The sequence below is a fragment of the Sesamum indicum genome, linkage group LG10 (genome assembly GCF_026168435.1).
Source record: "Sesamum indicum cultivar Baizhima isolate 11 linkage group LG10, ASM2616843v1, whole genome shotgun sequence".
Lineage (NCBI taxonomy): Eukaryota > Viridiplantae > Streptophyta > Magnoliopsida > Lamiales > Pedaliaceae > Sesamum > Sesamum indicum.
The window spans coordinates 21,454,429-21,465,970 of NC_142666.1; the positions used below are offsets into that span (position 1 = coordinate 21,454,429).

At 35.8% G+C, this 11,542-nt stretch overlaps 1 protein-coding gene across 1 annotated transcript; it reads right to left on the bottom strand.

The window, feature by feature from the left end:
• Positions 1–2,965: 2,965 nt before the first annotated feature.
• LOC105178905 (dihydrolipoyl dehydrogenase 2, chloroplastic) lies at positions 2,966–10,285 on the bottom strand. The gene is made up of 15 exons (XM_011102484.3): positions 9,762–10,285; positions 8,567–8,713; positions 7,916–8,050; positions 7,621–7,738; positions 6,724–6,848; positions 6,472–6,597; positions 6,318–6,398; positions 5,587–5,649; positions 5,186–5,260; positions 5,025–5,103; positions 4,841–4,941; positions 4,337–4,450; positions 3,753–3,866; positions 3,561–3,632; positions 2,966–3,374 (listed from the first exon to the last, which is right to left on the bottom strand). Exons 1-15 carry the CDS (start codon positions 10,074–10,076, stop codon positions 3,327–3,329), a joined length of 1,713 nt encoding a protein of 570 aa, XP_011100786.1. The 5' UTR covers positions 10,077–10,285; the 3' UTR covers positions 2,966–3,326.
• Between the last annotated feature and the right edge of the window lie 1,257 nt (positions 10,286–11,542).

Here is an 11,542-nt window from a genome sequence, read left to right on the forward strand (position 1 = left end):
TACTACTTTTTCTGGTTCTTCTTCTCATTTAGATAGATTATTATTTGAAATCTCAGCTGTGCATCTTTGGGTTCTGCTGTGTTGGTTAATTTCAGTATGTTTGTTCATGTGGCAGAGAAATGAAATCTGAATGTTAATAGATTCTTATTGTGTCCTAGTTATGTGTATGTGGGTATGGCCTAGAATGCTTGTTTGGTTGTGAGCGTTTCCCCGCTTTTGGTTTGCTGTTAAGTGTTGTTGTGGAGGGGAGGCAGTGCAATGCTGTAATCTTCAAGTCCGATGTCAGTTCTCTTGTTTATTTGGCTTTCATTGTGAATGTGCCCATTCCCTATACGTTTGCTTTAATTTTTTTACACCTTCAAAATTGTGTTTTCAACTTTTTTGTTTTTTTAATTTATTCAGCCCTATTTCTTCTCCTCTGCATCGTGCCGACTAGGATAATAAATTAGAAAAAATTGACTATAAAAATTATTTAAGTTTAACTATTTAAATATTTTGTACTCAAATATTTTCTAATTGTAAATTTTTAAAAAAAAGTACATAACAATATACCAGTACTACACAGTTAAGTAAAATAATTTATTAGTTGAATTATCTATTAAAATTTATCACTCTGAATATAATGAATGATGAAAGTATTTTTAACACATTGTTATAGTGCATTTAATTATTTATTAAATTAAAAATCTAAAATATAATTAATTAACATAAATACTATTTAATCTATTCCACTCACAAACAATACATATATATAAATATATAAAATAAATATGATTCGAGAATGAACACTTATGTCTATTAAATCCCAAGAATAAATATACCCCACTTATTTTAAAATTTTTAAATTACTTCTAAGAACAACTCCTGACATACATTTTATGCTATATACATATTAATTAATCTCTATTTTTCTCTTTTTATTTTCAAAACAAAAAACTTAAAAAACAAAATCAAACACAATGATATATATATATATATATACATATATTTTCAACATGGAGGCCGGTGGGTTAAAGAATAATTGCTTGGGTTTTTTCCTCAACTTTGAAAGGTCCCTTTTCTTGTGTGAATAGTCAATCTTTCCCATTATATGGTAATAAATACTTAACAGTTTGAAAATTGACATGTGAATCAAATCTTCAAAGATTGAGCACAAATATGGTAGGTCGAATCTTAATTCGTCTCTGGGCTGTCTTCTTATCAACGAAACCTTAAACCTCTCCTGTCTAAAAGTACACGTATTGTCATAAGCTACTTTCTACATTGAATTGGAGAAAAAATAAAAGTTAAAATCATCCTAAAGGTGTAGTTTTGACATATTTCTTTCTGTTATCTGTCAATCTTCTTGGTTTATGTTTTCATGGCTTTATATTTGGGATAGAATTCAGGAGTTGAGGATTGATTTACCCTATTTCTTTTTTATCTTTTTTCTTCTTCCATTGTTTAACATTGTGCCAAAAATTCTGCAAATCTTCAATACGTAGAACAATTTATTGTACAAGTTTTCCCAAGTGATCCTGTTTTACTGTCTAAGATAGAAAGGTAAGAAACTGATTATTTCGTGTGTGCGAAGATGGTGCGGGCAAAATTGCGCCTGGAACTGATAAGCAGTGAAAAAGCACGAGTTGCGGCCTTTGAAAGGAGAAAGAAAGGTCTAGAGAAGGCGGCTGATGAACTTTCTACTCTCTGTGGAGTCGACATTGGCATGATTGTTTACTTGCCAGCACAAAATAATGAAGCAAACGAGCCAACAATCTGGCCGAAAAATGGCCATGAACTGTTAGCAAGCTTGACCCATTCCTACGAGTCAAGATCAGGTTGTGACTGCAGGTCCAGGACATACAATTTGTCAGCCTTTTTCAAGGATCAGACGGAGAGAACTGAAGAAGAACTCAATAAGTTGAGGAAAAAGATGAGAGAGGCCAAGTACCCTAAGTGGGACGGAAGGTATAACTGTTTGTCAGGAGATCAGTTAAAAGAGATTGTTAGCTTGCTAACGACGAAGATTGATGCTGTGAGGGGAAGGATCAACTCAGTAAAGAGCTCTGTAATCATCTACACAGAATCAGGTGCTTCAATGGATCCTTCAGTTCAAGAATATGCAGTTTTCAACCCAAGTATGTGGACAGATATCATGGAACTGCAGCAGCCTTTGGCATATTATGATGCCCAAGCTATTATACCATATCAGAGGCGGATGATGATGATGAACAATAGTGCATCATGTAGCCAGAATACGTTTAGTTTTGGTCTAAATCCTGCAAGTGCAGTTTCCTTGCCAAGTATGTGGACAGATATCATGCAACAGCAGCAGCCTTTGGCATATTATGACGCCCAAGCTAATATAGCAGATCAGAGGCGGATGATGATGATGAACAATGGTGCATCATGCAGCCAGAATACATTCGGTTTCGATGAAAATCCTGATTATTACGCCTATAGTTGTGATGAGATTTCTGCTCAGAATTGTGGGTTGGGGAGGGGGATAATGGAAAATGTTGGAGCAAACAATTGCGAGCCACTAATGTCTTATAATATGCCAAACATGGCACCAATACCCCAGAATAGGCAACGTCCACTGCTGTCCGGTGCTTTCCCTCAAATGCAGGCTGCTCAGGGGGCAGATTATGTTTGAAGGCGTGGTTTTTGAATGAGGAATCCGAATTGACAAAAAAAGGGGATGTTGTAGATTTGGGGTTAGTTGGTATTCTCATTGTTTGGGAAATTGTCTTCAAGCATTCGTCTTCACTAAACTGTACAGAAGTACGGATCTAACTTTTGACCATTTTTCCTTCTGGTGAATTTTTAGAAGAAAGGCACATTTGGTCTATTTTATTGTGGCAAGTTGATATTTTACCAACGTAAACTGGTGAAGTATTGCTCTTCCGTTCTTAGAGATTTCTCCCATTTTAACTGTTGTTGACTAGAAATGGAGAAAAAATCTGCCCATGAGAAATCTCAAAAGTACACAAGCTGATGATATTGATATTTATACCAACTTGGAACTTCCATACACGCCTAATTGGCTTTCGGCTAAAGATTCTGTTACGAACATTCCAAAAGTTAAAAACAAATGACTGCGTAATCAACTTCCGACAAATACATAAATTAAATTGCCTTCATCCAATATCTTGCGAAACCAGTATCAGTTGATGAAGAACACCTGGACTCTAGCTCTGGTAACCTGGCATATTCTTTCAATATCATCTGTCTTGTCATTCAGTGGTAACCATGGGGTGGTTGCTTGTCTTACCAGAGCATCTGTAATCTCCAAAAGCTCCCTACTACAACCTAATTGCTCAAAAATCTCATATGAAAGTGAAAGCCTACAGGGCAACTGGTTCACAAAGTTGCTTTGTAGCATGGGGATTTACCTGTACCGCGAAGTCCAGGAAGCAACAAATTGTTAGATGTAATCCGTACATATTTGCAAATAGGTTATGAACGTCCGAGGTTATAACCAGTGGGTTGTGTCTTATTAGATGTCTGGGAATAATCATGTGTGGTATTTTGAAGGTTTAGTTGTTTCGTTGATAAATATCACTATCTCAGAAGTTTACCTTAGCCAATTTATATAGCTCGTCAAGAACTTCAGACAAGGTTGGATGTGCATGAACTGCAAACTTTATGTCCTGTGAGGTCCAGAGTACAAAATTAAGTGATGTCCGAATAATATGTCCATACAATACTTCTGTGTTGGAAGCAGAGGAAAATATAAGGTAAAAAATGATTGGTGATCTATATCGACATACCTGAACTCGCGTGCCTAATGCTATAGCATTAGATGCTTCATGTATGAGGTCTGCAGCGTGCATCCCAAAAATGTGAACTCCAAGAATCTCGCCATTGTCAGGTCTGTATATCAACTGCAAGAAACAACACCTCAGAATTGAGAAATGTTTCTGAATGCTTCAAAGTGAACCTTATCAGTATACATGTGATAGCATACTTCAGCAGAGAAATGGAAAATGTGAAACATGACAGGATTCAGTTGCATCCTCAGTAGGAAAGCAACAACGTGACCGCACATAACAGCAAATAGGCGAGGATAAGAGGCAAAGGTGGAGAAATATTCAGTAAAAACAAAGTGACTGCCAAAAAAAAAGGGAAGGAAAAGAAACAAAATGTTTATTTGTTACACAAATGCTCTTCTGAATAGTACATAGTCCCTATTAAAGTATTGGTGAGAAAAGAAGCGAGGAAATGAAACTTTAGTCAGTCCTTCCCATTGATTTTCAGACAGGGGCAAGATTTTACATACAGCAGTCAATTGCATACTGGTCACCACTACTTATACAGCATTTCTCATGTATTTATATGAGCAAGGAGACTGAACCTTTGCAAGTCCTTCCCCTTCGTTCTCAGCCAGGGCCTTGGTGTTGGCCTTGAAACTCGTTTTGGCAATACTTATCTCAAATCCCTCTCTTTCAGCTTTTTCCCTTGCTTGTGGCTGAAAAGCAAATACGACAAACCAACAAGAAACATATTAATACACTACAATTAATAATGCCAGACTTTTCTATTCAGACCCATAACTGAGTAAGCACTGGGAAAGGCAAAAGAACAGAATAGACCAACATCATACATAAAGTAACAGAATCCATTGTGTATTGCTGGCTACTCCCAGATTTTGAGGAAGTGACTATACATACAACAACGCCTAACTGGAGGACCTTGACGATAAAGGTAGAGCATGAAAGAAGCACTACCCTGCTTAGCAGGATGAAATGCCAATAACTAGAGTATGTAGCTACAGAAGCAGGCTTTTTATCTCCATGTTTGCAATATAGTTAAGGAACGCAAAAGAACTTGTTCCCAGTTATATGTAGCTTAAATTTACCTCAGTTAACCCAACCATACTGATTTCAGGATGAGTGAAACATGCTGCTGGGATGCTCAAATGGTTAAGCACATGATCTTTTCCAGTAAGTTGTTCAACAACTGTAAGAAAAAAGAAAAAGAAACATATAAAACAGGTAAATTCACATACTTCCATACTGATTTTACTAGGTAAAATCACCTACCCGAAATTCCTTGAGCACTTGCTGCATGAGCGAGCATCAGTTTACCATTTGCATCACCAATGCAATATAAGTGTGGAACCTAATGATAAAAGTATAGTGTCAAGAACAACTGCAAGAAGTCATTATTAATTGAAGTTAGAAGGGATGAGTGAGCAACAAACCAGATTCCCAACTGCATCAATAACTCTCATGCGCTCATCAACGGGGACAAATCCACGTTGTGTCTCTACATTAATCTGCAGGCAAATGGAAAGCAGGTTGGTTTTCATATATTTGAACCAACAGAGCTGAAACTCATATGCAGTATGGAAAAGTTTACTTCCAACAACTGAAATGCAGTTGTGGATGTCTTCAATAAAGCCCACGGTGCATCCAGGGATTAATTTATTTCAAATGCCTCACATGCATGATAATCAAAATTGAGTGCGTGTGTAGTGTGTGGGGGGGGGGGGGGGGAGAGGCAATGACTCTCCTTGCTTTCATACCGAATAACCTCATCCCTGATTCTAAACTGTTACACACGGGTCAAATATGTAATTCAACTTGAGTTTTCTATACTTACGTTCTCCAGTCCTAGACCTTTTGTAAATGGAGCCCTTCCTGTTGCAATTAATGCTGCATCAACCTACAGAAAAAACAATGTGTTAGATTGCTTTTAAAAACCACAAAATTAAAAGAAATGAATTAATAATGATGGATCACATCTCCTACCATAAAGTACAAAGAGTGAATTGAATGGCTGCAAAAAGGTGCAAGAGAACTTAAATTTATTTGTAATTTGACAACTTTAAGTGATGATTATCTGAGACAATCTTATGCAACCTGGTGCAATGACTAAATCTACTACTGAAATGGCCATAAAGGTTTTTAGCCTAACAATTGGAATTAATCAATTTTTTAGCTATTTCTCAATAGATTAACTACATTTTGCCATTCATAATTTCCATGTAAAACAAACCCTGCCTGTTACAAGCTAAATGCGCTCGCTGCGATCAGACATACCAAGATGCCATTTTAAAAGTTCAGACCTTAGACTGAAGGAGATCAACAACTCCTTGGAATGCCCTGTTGAAGGGTTCTGCTTCTGAAGTAACCAAATTACACCCAGTGCACATCCTTGTCTTGTTTGTCCAACCAGTTATGTGATATAAACTTGAGCAAACTGGGACTTTTATGTAACTTTCTTTTTCTATTTTTCGTGTGTATGACTTGGGTGGGGGCGGGGCTGGGCGGGCGTCCCCGTGCATTTATTTTTGTTGGGGAAGGCAAGGCAGGAGGAGGAAAATTTATTACCTCCACTGTATCTTTTGGTTCTCTTGTCTTGGCATCAATAAGCTCAATAATCACCGGCTTCCCATCTTTTGCGGGAGTTATCTTTCAAAATTATCAGAAAGTCAGTGATGTTTATAGGGAGTATATAGATGCACAATAAGTAATGGCTCAATACCTTGCTTGCAAATACTCCAGTGTGATAATCAATTTTCCGAGGATTTATCAGAACCCTTTGAGCTAACTTGCCTATCTCAGGATCAAACCCAGGCATTAGTTGATCCAGAGCTTCAATGAACGTAACCTATGCAATAGTAATGAGTGATTAGTTGCTTCCTGGAGCAACTTTTGAGAGGTCATTGAGTCTCAGCAAGGCAAGACATACTTCCGACTAAAAAATAAAGGAAAGGGGAAGAGCTTGTTAGCACACCTCACTACCAAGAGCAGTATATACATCACTAAACTCGAGCCCAATATAACCACTTCCAACTATGGCAATCCAGTCTGGAACAAATTCCAATTTAAGAGCATGATCACTTGTAATTACAGTCTTCCCTGAAGGATAGAGATAAGAAGAAATATCAGAATATGCAGAAAACAAAAAAGCTGTAGCAAGCACAGCCATAGTTAAACTATCTTACTAAGAGCTGCAAACTTTAACAGCAAAAACTATATCAAAATATAAATGGTTTATAAAACATGTTTCAAACTCCAATAAGCTTATGTTGGAGTAGAGTCTCATATTTTACTAATATGCATATTTAAAAGTGAAACTATGATATAAAATCCAACCCTGTCATGCCAGTCAATTTGTTCATAGAGAACTGGGGGGAAAAAAAGGAAAGATAATTCTGGTCCAAGATACATTTGTCCTATTATTCATTCGACTTGTATCTTTTATTTCTCTAATGTTTTTCTCCTTTACATGAGTGGCAAGTTGCTAAGGATATAAAACAACTATGGCATATGTCAGGTTGATAACTAAAGGGATTAGACTTCCCATTGAAACCTAATCCACATACATTTCAAAGGGAGTTTGGGCAACCTAGGTGTCAGTAAAGTTGCACATATAATTAACTGAGACAAGCCATATGACTTTCAGGGATATAGTTTACAATGAAGAATCTGTACAATATGTGAATGTGGTTTATAAAGTACATTCAGCGGCAACTTTTTAGTTGAAGGAAAATTAGACAATGAGCAAACAATGTGGAATATGAGTCTCACAGAATACACTGCTATGACATCAATAGGATACCTAAGATGGCAGAATTTTGTAGGCAAAATTGACTTTCAAAAATAATAACTAAAAGTAGAGAATATCTACCATCAACTTCAATTCCTTTGGGAACAAAAGGAACTGAACCCGTGGCAATAATGATGTCTTTTGCAGTAACCACATTGTCAGACAAACCAACCTTTCCATATTTGACCTTCTGAGGACCCTGAAATTATTTGAGACATATATAAGGATGAAATATAAGGGATTTGATGCCCATTCTAGGATATTCCTACCGAAACAGTAGTCTGCATTAAGTTGTGGAATTGTCTTAAAATTTAGAGTGTAATAAGAGGACTGTCTGTATTTAAACTTTATCCAAATGATAACATTCAGGACATACCACTATGGTGCCAAATCCTGTCAAAATGTCTACCCCAAGTGCCTTCAATGAATTAGTCAGATTACCACGAATCTTTGAAGCAAGATTATTAGCATGGTCAGCCACTGCCTGCCGGTCGTATGCAGCAGCCGCAATCTGTCATTGGTGGTAGAAAGAGAATATCAAGGGAGGTTGCTTTTTCAAAGACAAAAAGACAGTGAAACAGATTTTTGAAGGTATTGCAGAAGTGAGCGCAATGTCGTCAGCAGCTACTATGATAAAACAATCAGATCCTACAAACCTATGACATAGAGCAATTGCAGGATGCAGTATCAGGAGTTGTCTTACTCTGGGCTATACCTCATCATGCAAACCCTATTTTTGTAATTAAATTGATGCTTTGAATTATTGTTGTGGAAAATCAAGTTCAAACAGAACGATGGCATGTGATTCAAACTACACATGAAAAGCATAAAAAAAATGAGTAAGAACTAAGAAGCATATCTGTAGTTTAATATTATAAAGCTTAGAAAGTTAGCAGTGACATTAATGGCCGTCAAAGAAAATCCTAAGGCTTGTTCAGATTTCCAGATTAAGCTCCATACTGACTGATGAAATAAAATATCAACTAAAAACTTCATGGATTTGATTAGGGTAGAGGAAATCACACACCTGCAAACCCAAAGCTTTCATGTGATGCTCATCCTGAAGTTCACGCATCCTACCACTTACTGCAAGTAGGGCTTTAGAAGGAACACATCCCCTATTAACGCAAGTTCCACCCATGACGTCACCCTCGATAATAGCTGTTTTAAGGCCCTGAAAGTGAGAATTTAATTCTTGAGCTTCCAAAGTTTAACAGCTAATAGATTCCACAAAGATAATGTATCAGGTTAATGAAAAGGGGGGTTTATTATATCATTAATAAAAGCACTGGAGGATCCTAACACAGTATTTTCTGATGCAACCGTAATGAAGAACAATTTGAAAAATAACACATCTTTCATAACGTTCCTTGAATCTTGAAATTTTACCAACAGTAGATTCATCAGGAATCCAGAGTTAATTCAAGACTCAATGAAGAGACAGCATTCAGTAATTCAATGACCTGGAAATAGTCCAAATCTGAACATTTCTCAGCATGATGTAAGTGCAGGGTAAAGAAGTAAAGATGATACACTCACTCCACTACAGCAGAGCGGTGCTATCATCCAAGAACTATGTATTATTAAAACCAATTAATTACGCCAAAAATCAACATAACATGTTCATGTAACTTACTAACTCCCAAAAACCTAAAGCCACGGAAATAATATAAAGCAATTAATCATGAAATATAACTAAATTTTAAGCTCAAAGGCTCCATCTTCCAAACTTATCAAGAATATATCTTCATGAAGTTCAAATCTAACGCCTAGAAAGATGAATATGTTTGCATGATTTAATTAGATTTCAAGCTCAATACCGCAAAATGCATGAATAGAATTGAAAGAAATTTCAGCTCAACAACTCAATCCGGATAACTATAATGAATCCAATAAGTAAAAAGGTTAAAATTCAAGCATAACGCATCAAAGGACCCAAAAGTAACATAACTAACTAGGTTAACCACAGAGATGCTAAGTTTCCCCATAATTCAGCTGAAGGCCTAAACTTCAGAACTTATCGCGACATATAATATACTAAAATCCCAACTTGATGTCCCAAAAAACCCAAGTCCCAACTTTCACATAATTTCATTTCTTCTAAAGCTCAAAATCACAATTTTGCATGTGATTGAGTTGAAGTTTTAGCTCAAATCATCTCACAAAGCCATCAGATCAGCCACTAATCAGAACCACCAATTCAATAAAATAAATGCTCCTACCTTTTCGACGGCATGAAGTGCAGCTCCATGGCCTCCAACACCAGCTCCAATAATAACGAGATCATAATCGAACGTCGTCGGATGGACGCTTCCATTGTCAGCGACTGTAGCAGAAGCTGAAAAAACCAACTGCCTCCCCCAACGTGACTTTCTTGAAACAACACTAGTCCAGTGAGATCCGCGATTCTGGAACTGCGAGACTGAGCAAAATCCAAAGGCCTCTTTCCGTAGGCCGCATAATCGGAGATTTGAATTTGATCGCGTAGTGAATTGCGGGGGGAGAGGTATACAGAGTAGCGAAACTGAAGCTTGCATTTCGGAGTAATGTAAGGAAATGTGTGTGCGTGTGATGTGAGAGTGTGGAATGGTAATGTTGTGTGGGGGAGAGTGTGAGTACGGAAGTGTATGATGTCTATGTGAGCTTCTGTTCGAAGGGACAGTTGATAGGAGTTAGAGAATAGAGATGGAGATGAAGAACCGCGGATAAACCCCCCTGAGGCTGATGTGGCCAGTGGTGAGAGTTGTTAGCCTACGCATGGTCTACCTAGGGAAAATGTTCCTAAGAGGTCCGGGATTCATATGCCATGTCCATTCTAAATAAATAGAAAATTTTAAGTAAAATCAAATTTATTGAATTTGAATCGATTAAAAATTTAATTTAAATAAAAAAAATCTCTCAGTAAATATATGTTTATGATTATTTTGATACCTCCCGGCTTCCATCATACAAACCTAAAATTACGAATCACATCTCTAATTCTTTTTAATAGACATAAATATGATGCATTATATTATTTAGGATAATTACACTGTTCTCGTCTCAATCTTTTAAATCTAATTACAAATAAAGTTTCAGTAATTTCAGAAATTATTTATTGCGGCTTTGACGGTCGTTTACATTTTATAAATGGATTCATTTCGTAATTAAAAGTTCACAAAATTTGTTAAAACTAACAAAATGAATGAATGAAAATTCATATTTATTTCCGGTTAACTTATTGTAAACCAAATAAGTATTTTTCTAACACAAAAAAAATTATCTAACCAAACTCCCATTATATATCTTCACACGCTAATACTTATGAGAAGGTACATTTTCACCTTTGTTATGATAGTTTTTTTTTTTTAATAAATAAATATTATGAGTATGAATACTTTTTTGTTGTAATTCACCATTTTACAAGAACCATATCATCATATGATTGATTAATAGTATAAATGCATCATGAATAAATAAAAGATGTCTATGATTAATAATCAATAATATATAATTATTATATTAGGTAAATAACGTATATTGTTGCAGTTGAATATTAGAATGACTATATTAGTTAATTGTTTTTGCATGATATTTCAATTTTTGACAGGGTTGTTTTGTAAGCAACATGATGAATATTTTAAAAATACTATAATGTTTTATTTCGGAATACATTTTTACTTTTAAAACTAAAATTTAATAATCAACATTCTTGTTGAATAGAAATGATAATGAAGAAAAATAAATTTGGTGTTTTGATGTGGCTTGTGATACGATTTTTGTCCCATTATGCGAAGTATTTTTTGATTTAATTTTGTGTGAACCTCATAATTTTGTCTGAAAATGTGCGAGGGATTTGGACCTTCCGACGTATAATGTCGAATAATGTGGCTTACACTCAATTGGTGTTCTATTACGCAAAGTACTGTCTATTTTAAATTCTTATGAGCTTTATAATTTTATTTGAAAATGCGTATTGTCAAGGAAAGAAAATCCCAAGACTTATAAATCACTCAAATTTGTT